Source organism: Hypanus sabinus, chromosome 12 (genome assembly GCF_030144855.1).
Source record: "Hypanus sabinus isolate sHypSab1 chromosome 12, sHypSab1.hap1, whole genome shotgun sequence".
Lineage (NCBI taxonomy): Eukaryota > Metazoa > Chordata > Chondrichthyes > Myliobatiformes > Dasyatidae > Hypanus > Hypanus sabinus.
This window is the reverse complement of record NC_082717.1, coordinates 67,075,021-67,088,728: the sequence shown is the minus strand read 5'-3', so window position 1 is coordinate 67,088,728 and position 13,708 is coordinate 67,075,021. Positions and strand designations below refer to the sequence as shown.

The 13,708-nt window shown below is 39.7% G+C and overlaps 1 protein-coding gene across 1 annotated transcript in view; it reads left to right on the top strand.

Annotated features, from left to right (window-relative positions):
- The window catches only part of spred2b (sprouty related EVH1 domain containing 2b), a 129,802-nt gene that overhangs the window by 50,738 nt on the left and 65,356 nt on the right, over positions 1-13,708 (top strand). The window contains exon 3 of the mRNA XM_059986162.1: positions 11,310-11,481. Coding sequence (XP_059842145.1) covers positions 11,310-11,481 — 172 coding nt within the window. The remainder of the gene's footprint in view (positions 1-11,309; positions 11,482-13,708) is intronic.

Genomic DNA, 13,708 nt, shown 5'->3' with positions numbered 1-13,708 from the left:
CATTCCAGATATAATTCCAATCCCTCCCCGCCACCACAATGACATCCTTCTGTAATGTGCATGCAGTGCTCCGAAGTGTGGCCTAACCATTGAAAGTTGCAACATATCATCCCAATTTTTATATTCTATGGCCCAAATCGAGTTTCAAAATAGCTGAGGGAATGTTTGGTCCATGTAAAACAAAAAATAATCATACTTTCAGAATCAAAGATTATTAGCAGCAACTATGACTTTGGAACAAGCAAAAGTTTTTCTGTTTAAAGATATAAGTACATGAACTTGCCATCTATTCTGCTGAATACACTGGTGAAAGACTACAGATTTCACCGCGGAGGTGAAGGGGTCTAAAAGCATCTTCTAGATTCTGAAATTGTGCATTGGGGGCTTACAAGAAATCTAATTTTTTCTTACAATTTAACAGTGAATACTAAAGGATCGGATTTCCATACAGTTTACTGTGAATCTTACTGTATTAAAATTGTTTGGTTAGTGGTTGGAGATAATTTTGCAAATTATTGTCAGAATGTTTAGGGTAAACATCCTGCCCTTGTGATTCTTGCTGAAGCAGCACCTTTAAAATTGCAAATTGGAGCAGTGGAGGATATTTCTGATGGCGAGACCTGAGATCATAGCAAGGTTGTGAGAAGTGAGTTTTGAAATCAAAGCCTTGTTTAACTAGTTTTTAACTTGGGTGAATGTAAGAATACAAGTTAGAACAAGGGTAGAGACTGACAGATGATTTTGAGGTCAAGGAAGACTGCCGAAGTGTGTACTAGAAGAGTCATGTTTAGACACAATGAAGACATGGCAAGGATTTCAGCCTTCAGCAGTTGTATCCAATCTCTGATAACTGGTCTGTTGATTATAGTTTGACTTGGGGGTTACCTTTCAGCAAATGGACTGCACAGAAATCAGGACCATTTACCAAATGAGATCAAGATTGAAGATTTTATTTATCAGATTAAGGAAAACTGAAGGTCATATCATTACCACACATGACCTCTTAATATTTTGAAAGAATAGTTTTCTCAAGGTGCTTGCAAATAAGTTATTCAGTAATCATTAGCTCCACAGTAATAACTTGTTCAAAAGCAATTGAGCAGATTTTAGGAGATGTCTAGAACTTCTCAAATTATTGGTAAGTTGAAATTAGACATTTTCTAAAGTATATTGATAAATATCAATGGAAGATGATATCAATTGGACAAGATTAAATTAGTTTTTTAGAGAGCTTTCCAGCCATGGTTGTAGTGTTACACAACTGCATGCTTTGTAAATTTGTAGATCAAATTTATCAAGTCCAGAAGTAAAATCCAAGACCAGAGGACACCGCCTCAGAATAGAGGCGCATCCTTTTGGAACAGATGAGGAGAATCTCTTTAGCCAGAGAGTGGTGAAGCTGTGGAATTCGTTGCCACAGGCAGCTGCGGAGGCCAAGTCTTTATGTATATTTAAGGTAGAGATTGATAGATTCTTGATTGGTCAGGGCATGAAGGGATATGGGGAAAAGGCAGGAGGTTGGGGCTGAGAGGAAAATTGTGTGGTAACTTCTACTTTACAAAAAGACCACTCGACAACTTGATGGCCAAAAGAGCATCTTTATCTGGGACGGCAAATGATATTTACAATACAGAGGCTTCCAGGTACCTCGTGCGGCCTGGGTGGAGGAACTATATACAACGCATACTGGGAGTAAAAAAGAGCAGAAGTAAAGACCCTGCCAACCCCAGATCCTGCCTCTTGTTGCCCACAGCTTCCAGATTAGTATTAACTTACTTTTAATATTACTCTCATTACAACAAATTGGATCAGCCATGATGAAATGACAGAGCAGACTGGATGGGCTAAATGGTCTAATTCTGCTCCTGTATCTTATGGTCTTGAATCTGAACTGCATCAACATGAGTTGAAAACAAATCCTCAGAAGTTCAAGTTTGATTTCCTTGCATTCGGGGGGGGGGGTGGTCTATTACACATGGAAAGTTTATTTGCCGCTGCATAATGGGGAGAATGAAGCCCGCCTTGACTTGCATTTTTGTACCCTCATTGGCTGGAGCTCAGCAAATCACTACTACCCGTATCATTACTCTCACCAATTACACTTGCTTCCCAAAATTCTGTCTGACTCTGTCATTCTCATTCTTCGTCCATCCATGATTTATTCACTCCTTTTCATTGTAATCATAATACACAGCTGTTACAGCACTAGTTAATCTTGCTTCACCCTGTATCTGGAAATCCCTCAAATTCTTTTCAGTCTCTCATTGTAATTCAAGACCTGGGCTTCTCTTTTAATTACCTGCCCTTGTATTTCTCTCCTACTGATTGGTGTCAGATTTTTTTGATTGCTTCAGTGAAATACATTTTTCTTTAACCAGGTACTGTATGTTGTTGCAGAGATGGAGACATGAGAACCTTTGGCTGCAGAGCAAGAATACAAGTGCAGCATTCATGAACAGCCAGTGTGCAACTGAATGTGATCAGGAAAATGCTTTATTTTTCTTTCCTTGAAAGAAGTTGCCTGGACTCTTGCTCTGTTGTCGTGGTGCTGTCATTATTTGAATGGACCAAAAACTTGGACAGATCTATCGTCATATTCAGATTGATCTTAATTGTAGTTCTTGAAGGCATTTGTATCATTGAATAATTGTGCCCCAAGCATTCGAACGTAAGGCTTGCCTTTAGAGTGGTGGTTCTCAAACTTTTTTGGGTTGTTGCACCCTTGGCTCCCAGACCACAGCTCCAGTATCCCCCCACCTGTCCCTTTCTGTCAATTACATTAAATCTATGAAGAATTGTGCTTCAGGCTGGGTGATGGAATCTGGGCCTGCAGCAAGTTGCTGGGCAGTATGGTCTAGGCCCGGAGCCTTTTGCTGCGGCGATACCTGGGTTTTAGTGCGAGATACGATGTGTAGATATATCAGGGGGGAGAGCAGGTTTCACTTGCACTCTGCGATATTCATCCCACTCTCTAGGGCACCAGAGCCTTTCGCTGTTCCGTCATTGGGTCCGCTCAGATAGTGAAACGGCGGGGTGTTAGTCGGGACATGAGCTGAGGCTGTGAAGACTGTTCCGGCTGCTATGCTCCACATCCACTAATATGATGAACTGATAAGCGAGGCCTTGCATCGCAGGCCTCAATTTTGGTTCGGAATGCTGTTATTTATTTCAATTGCTTGCATGATCTGAACTTTTTCTTTCTTTTGCACATCGAGTGTTGGACTTTTTTATTTTTTTAATTGGGTTCTTTTGGGTTGCTTGCTTTGTGGCAACCTGTGAGCAAGCCAATCTCAATGTTGTACAATTCATATTCTTTGATAAATGAATCTTCTTGATCTTGATGCACGTGAGAAAGTAGGAACTGAAAATTCAATGCAGTGATAAATAATTGTGAAAAATAATTCGGATCTATTTAAACCTAGAAATAAAATCCATTTAGTTACAATAAAAACACATTTCAACAATTTTAGAGCATGCATTAATAGTCCAGCTGTTCACTACTTTGTTTTTTCACCTTTCAGTGAGATGGGTGGGCTTGGTGCCGTGATATCAGCTTCACAACATCAGGCTGAGTGTCACTCAGAAAGAGTCTCAGTAATTTGCAGTCTGTTTCGTTGCTTTGAAATAAGCTGGGCAATTGCACTGATCCCTCACTCCACTGAATATGATGTTGGAAAGGCAATAAAGAACATCTTGACCTTTTTCCACAGTGTAGAATAGCATTCAACGATTTCAAGTTCTAGTTTATTGTGTTTTAATATGTAAAACCAAATGAAACAGTGTTCCTCCAAACCATGGAGTACACACAAAATGTATAACACACACAAAGCACATAAGCCAAAGTATGCTATAAATTAATAAAATAGAATTCAAAATACATGCCGCACAGGTAAAGAGGACAGTATACAGTAAACAGCATGCTGACCTCGTGATGAGGCCTCAGTAGTGGCAGGGTATTCATTAGTCTCACCGCCTCCTCCCTCCTTGGTGGTACTGGATCAAAGAGATTGTGGTAGGGATCCTCCACAACACTTTGGGTCCTTCGTTTGCAGTGCTTCCTGTAAAGCTCACAAATAGTGGAGGAGGGAGACTTGCCAGTTTTTACTATCCTCTGTACGGTCTTGTCCGAAGCCTTGCAGCTTCTGTAACCACACAATGATGCAGCCAGACAGGACGCTGTCAATGGTACTCCTGTAGAAAGGTATTAGAATGGGGGCCGGGAGCCTTGCACACCTCATTCTCCTCAGAAAGTTTCAACACTGCTATGCCTTCTTGATTCGTGAGGAAGTATTTTTGGTCTAGGTTAGGTCGGCTGATATGTGCACAACAAGGAGCTTCGTGCTCTTCGCTCTCTCCGCAACAGAACCATTTATGTATGATGGAGAGTGGTCAACCCCTGCCTTCCCAAAGTTCATTATCATCTCTTTTGTCCAGTCCACATTGAGACTCAGGCTGCTGTTCCCACACATTTGACAAACCTCTCTATCTTCCCTCTGTAAGCTGACTCATTGTTGCTGATGAAGCCAACCACTGTTGTATCATCAGTGAATTTGATGCGATTTGAGCTGAGTCGGGCAATGTAGTCGTGAGTCAGCAGCACGAACAGCAGTGGGTTGAGCGCACAGTCCCGTGGGGGCACCAGTGCTTAGCGTGATGGAGCTTGAGATGTTGCTGCTAACTCGATCTGACATCAGGAAGTCCAAACTCCAGTTGCAGAGAGGTGTTGAGTCCCAACGAGGACAGTTTACCCATCGGCCTCTGAAGGATCTTGGAGTTAAACGCCAAGCTGAAGTTGATGAAAAGCATCCTGGTGTACAAGGCATTGTTTTCTAGGGACAGGACAGAGTGGAGGGCCGAGGCAATGGCATCATCAGTGTATTGGCTTGAGCAGCAGGCAGGCTGGGGAGGCTCCAACGTAACCGCTCAAAGCACTTCATGACCGATAAAGTCAGTGCCACTGGGCAAGATTTTTCTTTAAACTTCGGCTTCAGCTCAAAGTCATTTTGTAGTCAGATCAGTTCTTCCTTCTTCCTTTTTAATTCCTCTTTACATGTGTTCAGGAATGGATCTAGTACCCAATCTGGAAGTTGGATTAAGAGAACATCCTGAAATCTCTCTGACATGTCTTTATACAGCTTGCACTGGTAGACGCAGTATACTTGAAGATCGTCATCGGTATTCTTTGTTTCTTTCTTCCTCTTCATCAATTGGAGATGGTCACGATGACCAATGTTACACTTAAATAGGGTTAACTTGGACAGAAATGTGGAGATGACTGATTGACTTTGATAAAATTCAAGTAATTTCCTTGCAAATGAAGATTAATATCATTAAACTTTGCAAGTAATTCTCACAAATAAGCAATGTCCTGCCTATATTCTTGAGTTGATTACTGAATGAAACATTTGAATCATCAGATAATTTTACCACAGTTTCAAAAAGTGCATAAAAGTGTCCAAGGCAGTTTTCTTTTGAGAGCCATCTGCCTTCTATGTGCAACAGCAAGCGTTCAAACTGTTCATCATTCTCTATACAAAACTCTCAAAGTAGTCGAGAATTGATTGCGTGGGATATGATTTTATTTATAGCCATGATAACAGTACTTAATGATTTGTGCAACTGATCACTTGGGTATTTTGTGACGGGATATTGTCTGTGAATTACATGATGAATGGTAAACATATAAACGGTACAGCTATTTCCTCAGGAAAGTAATAATCCCACAGCGTTGCCCTGTCATTGAAGGTGCCCCATCTTTTGTACAAACAAGAATGTGGGTGAGCAGAAAGTTATTCTCTTTGAAAAGCTGTTCAACCCGAAATATTGACTCCTCCTTCATATCAGTTTCTAGTTCCCTTGCAAACAGCAACTCTTGAACAATGCTTTCATCTTTTATGAACTGAGCATAACCAAAAAGCAAAGGTTCATTGCCTGGTAAAGTTGTTCTGCATTTGAATGAGTCAAATTCTGTTCTGAGTATGATGCAAGATGTGTCTTTCAAATTCTCAGACCTTTCATCTATTTATCTTTAAACAGAGTTGTCGTGGAATTGGTTTAATTACTTGGTCTAGTGACATATGCAAAATCATACTCAGAGCCTCCCTGCTGGCAGAATCAGTTCTTCTCCAATTGTATGGGTTTTTCCCAATTTAAATGTTGTACGAAACACGCACACCTCACTGCTTTGTTGTGAAGTGCTAGCAAACGCATTTTGAAGTGTTTCCATTTCTGAAAGTTTTCACTTTCCTTAGCTGCTGTATAAATCCATATTTCAGATACCCTGCACTATACTGTCAAACTTTCTGTTCGGCTTGCTTCTTCCTTTCTCGTTATGAAGTAAAGACCACAGCCTTTTGTTCAAGTCTAACCTCAAGCTCTGCAATCTGTGAAGGGGAGAGTTCTTCAGTGCTCAGGAAAAACCTGAATCTCTGCCTGCGGGTACATAATGCAAGGCAGCGATATCTCAGTTGGGCCGTGGGCTAGAGAAATGCAGTCAAGATGATTCGAAAGGGCAGTTTTTTGAACTTTACTCCATTGAACACCGTACCCTAATTCAAAGGAATTGTGTCATTGCATGAACATAGTGTGGGAATCGTAGTGGTGAATGGCTATAATGCCTGGGCTGAGCCTGAACGCAACACAATACCTTCAGTCCAGATTTCTCATGATAGGCCAAATACAGGAGCGTCACATTGCTTTTCAACAACTATAATGAGCTTTGAGTTAAATCTAAGAAAATGGTGGATTAGCAAGAAATGATCATTGTAATCAATCACGGGCACTGATGAACAAATGCTTGTAAGTAATTCATTGCTTAAATTACGCCTGTAATCCCTCAGCTGCACCCCCTCCACTATCCCCCTAGAAACTCCCACCATCCCTGGGGGTGTGGGGTTGTGATATATAATACTTTATTGTCACCAAACAATTGATTCTAGAGCGTACAATCATCACAGTGATATTTGTTTCTGCGCTTCGCACTCCCTGAAGTACAAATCGAAGTAAATATATTAAAAATTTAAATTATAAATTTAAATATAAATTATAAATCATAATTAGAAAATCGCCCACTTTGGGAGCCACTGCTTCAGAGTATGTTATGTTTGGAGTATGCCAAATATATGAATAGACACGGGATTTTTTTTTGAAGAGGTACATCGTTATTACAATGTAGGAACATGACCAGGTAAGTTGGTGCAGGTAATTTATGTGAGCAATCTTGTCCAATCCTCATACGCACATGCTTTTCTGCATCATTCTCCAAGTAATCATATATCATTGTTAAAAAGAATTTCAGGAACAGTTTATATTGTATGCAGTCTTTATTATGTTCAGTTTTTAAAGAAAGCTTCAATTTAAATCCTGACTTAAATTGGAGTCACATCAGCTTAAGAATGTTTGTAAATGCAAGTCTTTTCATGTTAATGAAATTTATTTTGGGTGCGTTATTGGCTCGCCTATATTTAGTTAATCTTGCAAAGTTGATCTCAATCACATGAAGCAGCGTCATTAAAGCAGTGAATCCATGGGTAGCCAAGAATAATTCTTTCACCATTAGCGTCTGTCCCTCATCAGGGTTGTGTTAAGTCAGCCCACCTGACAAATATTCCTCCTTAGCCTTCATGTAGGCCATTGTGCAATGTCACCAATGCCTTTATACTTCCTCATATTGAGTTTGGTGATTTCCATATGGTGTTAGAGCAGGTTTGAGGTTTGTAAATCCCTTCCCTCTTGCATCCAACATTTTGTCCAAAACCATTTGAATCAGCATCATCTGTGGGCAAATTATGACAAATGTAACTTCCTGTTTTATATAAAGCCTGACTCCGAGTTGTGTGTTGTGGAGGAATGGGGACAGTGGTAACGGAGTGCTGGCAGAAAAAAGTAAAAGAAAATGGAAGCATGCAATGTAGTCTCACAGGTTGTTTGTATATTAAGAGCTTTAGGCCCTTCATCCCCTCAGTTATTTTACTGGATCATTGCTAACTTCTACCTTAACTCAATTTTTTTTTGATTAATATCTGTGAATTTCTTAAAAATCTTTTGACCCCGTTGTGTAAGTTTACATTTAAGCATTCGTCAGCTTTGTGGGTAAAATATTCCCTCTTTCTACAACCAATATTGTGACACAGCTGCTCAAGCCGCTGTCTTGCAGCACTAGAGGCGCAGGTTTGGTACTGTCTCTGCAGTATTTGTACATTTCCCCTGTAGCTGTTGCTTTGCTCATTTTTCATAACCTCCCAAAGATGTGCAAGTTAGTGGATTAATTGCCCCTAGTGTATAGATCAAAGGTAAAATGCAGGGGAGTGGATAGAATGGGGAATGGGATCAATGTAGGATGGGTAGATGGCCACCATGGATTCAATAGGAGGAAGGGCCTGTTTCTGTGCTGCATCTCCTTATTACTATAACCGTTCATGTAAGGAAATTGGATTCCTGATACAACACTACATTCCCAATTTCCATTTATCCCATTGATCTTAACATTGTCTCCATCAAGGCAAAAAGTTTCTCTGTAACTATTTGTAACCACCTAGAACTCAATTTAAACTCTTGCTTGTTGTGTGTCAGGTGCTGGAAGCCAGATTGTGCCACTGATTGTCATCCAAATTCTCTAACCCAGCACGCTGTATGTGCTGAGTCATTATGTAAACCCAAGGTAGTACATTTTTGGATAGGAAACTGGAATACAGGTTAAAAATTTTCAGGGAAGTTCTGAAAATCTGGCACACTCGAAATTTGGCGGCAGATTGGAGGCCATTCATGTTAATACCCCAACACACCTTTTTAATTTTCCTTTTTAGATGATACACGTTATAAATTTTCAGTTTAAACTGAGCACAGGAACCAGGGCTTTGGGTAATTCCAATCACCAGTGCTTAACCATTGGGATTTCCAAATGGTTGGATGGGGGATTGCAAGAGATTTACAGTAATTCCAAAAGCAAATTGCTGCAGACGCTGTAATCTGCAATATAAACAGAAAGTGCTGGAAGTTCTGCAATCAGGCTGCAGCTGATGAAAGGTCATCAACCTGAAATGTTTACTTTGAGTTCTCCAAAGACGCTGCTGACCTCCTCAGCACCTCCAATGTTTTCTGTTCTTTTTGCCGATCTAATTGAATGGCAGCAGGGTGAAAGGACAACGTGAGCCACCACTGCGCCCACTTGGGTTAATGTTTTTATCAACCTGCTAGGCTGACATCATCCTACTTTTGAGATGGTATGATTTCTCTGGGGTGTGGTGACCAAAGCTCACCATTTTGCACTCTGGCTGAAAATGCATTCAACAGCAGCAAAATTAACTGCAAATGCTTGCAATCAGGTCTACGTTCCATTAGCTTTTGATTTAGTATATTTTATTTGCTCAGTTGCTTTTATTGATGTATACAGTGACACCAAGTCCCGTTGCTTCCCTACAGTTCTTAACCTCTTACCATTAGAAATGTTATTCAAGTGTTTTATTGATCAAACTAGTCATTTCTGCAGGTATTTATCAATTGGTTAAACACAACTTGCTTTCATGCTGGCTGTCCTGGATTAATCACATTTGATGCAGAATGTTTAATTCCAATAGTTTACCAATGATTATCTATAGTTATTAAAAGGCAATTTCCACTTTATAATTTGTATATTGGGTGACAGGGAAAAAGTGCTGCTCTTCCTCACGTGGATCATCAGCCTTATCAAGGCCTTGGGATCTAACCTGTTTTAAACTGTTCAGAACTGATGGCCTGTACATCTGCTCACGTCCATACTTCATCAGCACATCCAATGACGTTCAGCGAATTCAGCTGTGAGCTAAATTAGTTGGTCTTGTAGTTCTTTCATTTAAATACTCGTTCATTGCATGATAAAATATGCAAGCTAGTTCAAATCAGGAAGGATAATTAAGAGACTTTTCAGTTTGGTCTATGTGAAGAATTTATCCAATGTTTCCTAGAAGCATTAAATTGCTATCACTACATCGATGCCCTGTATACCCTCGTCCTCACCTTGACCTTATAGTTTTTTTATGATTAACTTAAAACTGAGCAACACTTTTATCTGCTGCTTTAAGTTTTTTTTTAAAAATCACGTTAATATTGATGGATTTTATTTTAGTACAGGATATTGTATGAGGGTAATGCAGATCATGCAAGGGCTTCCATTCACAACTGCAATAAGCAAGTAAAGTAGAAGATTTATCACACTTTGTGGCAATTACCCTGTCTTCTTGATAGGACATTTAATTAATTATGTCTTTGTAAAAGAAAATATTAGTGAAAGCAAAATAAGCATTTTATAGTTCTTGCCGCTCATGTCAGAGCCCCAATATTACCTGTGGGAATCTTTGCATAGGGTGGAGATTTCAAATTTTATCCCTATTGATAAGTGTATTTGTGTAATTAACCTTTGATATTATGATTCAGACTGCACTTCCGGATTGTTGCACTGGGTGCAGCCATTGTATTGCTGTTTATCTCTAAATATGAGTTGGGGTATTACCAAATTGTTTTATTGGTGATTTTTTTTCCCCTCTATCAGATTTGCTGGCAAACTCTAGTCCTTTCAGAGGTGATGGTTCGATCTCACATCAGCCAAGGGAGCTGATGTAAAGTTGGCGGTCACAGTATGAGAATTATTGAAGCACAGTCACTGAGAATTCAGATGACACATCCTTGTCCTCGGGTAGCCATAGTTTGGTATTTTTTAAACTACCTAGCTGGGCAACAGTACCATCACTTTATAGCATGATAAATCTCCCAAAGTACTGTGCAACTTTGTGCACCAAAAACCTGCAGGGTGTATCACTAGACTTGCTTTCCATGAGGAATTCTAGATGTGGAAGAAAAAATGTGTTTGTGAGTTTATATGTTTAATTGTGAAAATTCTTTTATACACCTTGTGCTCTAGAAAGATGTCAGTATTTTATCAATAGGGAAAAATAAGTGCAAAAATGCAAAGGCCAGCATTTTATTGTCCTTGAACTGAGCAGTCTAGCCCAAGATTCTTTAGTGAGCCAGAAGTCACTTTTGGTGCATCAACAAGGAGGGGGAAATGTTCCTCCCTAATTAGCGACCAGAATTTCTTAGAATTTCAATGGTGCACATTCCAGAGTTGTTGGCTGATTTTTAAATTTACTAGCTGCCATGGTGGGATTTGAACTGATCTTACTGGATGATCAGTTCAGACCTCTTGAAATGATGAACTGGTTGTAAAGGTTCATGTGATCTTCACAATTTGGAATGTTTTGTTCTTCATTTGGATGTTGTTGAAATAGGGTATCATTCTCAATGTGACCAATTCTACTTCTGCTTTCCCTCTGCAGTGACAGCTACATCGTACGTGTCAATGCTGTGGTTATGACCAGAGATGACTCTGGATGGTTACCACAGGAAGGAGGTGGGCTCAGTCGAGTTGGTGTCTGTAAGGCCATTCAGCCAGAGGGGACTGGCAGAAGTGAGTTTCTCATCCTTGGAGAACGACTTAAAGACAAACTGGTAAGTCCAGCAGTTTTTGCAAAATGACTGAATAGCTGCACAGGCTGCGTCACTGTCTGGTATGGAGGGGCTCCTGCACAGGACTGAAAGAAGCTGCAGAGGGTTGTAAATTTAGTCAGCTCCATCTTGGGTACTAGCCTACAAAGTACCCAGGACATCTTCAGGGAGGGGTGTCTCAGAAAGGCAACGTCCATTATTAAGGACCTCCAGCACCCAGGGCGTGCCCTTTTCTCACTGTTACCATCAGGTAGGAGGTACAGAAGCCTGAAGGCACACACTCAGCCATTCAGGAACAGCTTCTTCCCCTCTGCCATCTGATTCCTAAATGGACATCGAACCCTTGGACACTACCTCACTTTTTAAAAAATATATATTATTTCTGTTTTTTACACGATTTTTAATCTATTCAATATACGTATACTGTAATTGATTTGCTTATTGTTATTTTTTTTTCTCCTCTATATTATGTATTGTATTGAACTACTGCTAATTTAACAAATTTCACAACGCACGTCGGTGATAATAAATCTGATTCTGATCATTTTTGGCCCCATTGGAATTAAAGATTGTTTAGACGTGTCAGCGAAGGCACTACTTTTGACTGTTTTAATGATTGCAACCATTTTGGACTTGCATAAATGTTATCCTTTTCTAACTGGTATAGGTTTATTACCATAACTATTTGCTGTGTTCTTGACAGAGCTTTCATGTAATGTGTTAATAGCTACTAGTTTTTTGCTAGTGATCACCAGTTATCATTTGAAGGTAGTGGAGTTGCTTCTACATAGACCATTGTCCATGCAGTATTGGGTATGTGTTGACAAGCTGGAACTGCTGTTGTCATTATAGATGACATTGTGTCATTTTTCCCCTGTAGGGTTTGTTTTGTAATCTCACAACACTTAAGTATCACATGCACTCCTGGCAAGTCTCCATCATGTATACAAAGTTGTAGGAAATAAGGAATGTAGATTTTCCAATCTAAGGGTCAAGTATCTGTTGGATGCTGGGATAGCCGAGACAAATGAAGGATTGCAGAACGAACACTATAAGATGTGGTCTTTCCATTGTAGAAAACGTTAATGCAGATGTAGAAAATCTGTTGCTGCTGACATTTATTATATAGGTTTGAAGCACATTGGTCTGTTGCAATTACAGATGGTTGGTCTGTGTGAGTTGGTTGTTATAGGGAACCAGTTGCAATATAGAGCTGAGAACCAGGTCGTATCAGCTGTGATCTTTTTTCCTGTAACAGAACAGACTTGAGGTTAATGCTGTGTGGCCTTCTCCTGTTGTGTTCTTATGGGTCTTGAAAAACTTGGACTATTATGCAAGGGATGAGCATAATTTTTCTGCCATTTTTCAGGCATCTTTAGCAGAGATTTTTAAGCACTCTTGTATGCTACTCCCACAGCCTAACATGTAACTAAAACCAAAGTTCAAAGTAAATTTATTATCAAAGTACAAGTATGTCACTGTATTCATATATACACATGTAAGATTCATATTCTTGTGGGCATACTCAACAAATCTAGAGAATAATAACTATTACAGAATCAACAAAAGACCGCCCAACTAAGGTGTTCAACCAAAGTGGCAAAGACAACAAACTGTGTAAATACAAAAAGAAGAAATAGTAATAATAAATATATAAGCAATATATATTGAGAACATGAAATGAAGAATCCTTGAAAGTGAATCCATTGGGTGTGGGAACATTTCAATGATGAAGCAAGTGAATTTGAGTGAAGTTATCTCTTATGATTCAAGAGCCTGATGGTTGAGGGGTAATAATTGTTCCTCAACCCAGTGGTGAGAGTCCTGAGGCTCCTGCACCACCTTTTCTGATGGCAGTACAGTAGTGAGAAGAGAGCATGACCTGGATGGTGGTGATCCCTGAAGATGATGCTGCATTCCTACAACAGTGTTTTGTGTAAATATGCTGAATGGTTGCAAGGAGCTTTATGATGGACTGGGCCTGTAACCAGTTCTTTCTGTTGGATTTTCCATTCAAGGGTGTTGGTATTTCCATAGCAGGCCATAATGCAGTCAATATGTTCTCCATTACACGTCTATCAAAGTTTGTCAAAGTTTTATAAGTCATGCCAAATCTCCGCAAACTCCTAAAAACTGCTGTGCTTTTTTTGTAATTGCACATTGCTAGTAATTTAATTAAAATCAGTGTTGCACTCCTCAGAATGAATTCCCTGCTTTTATGCATGATGTT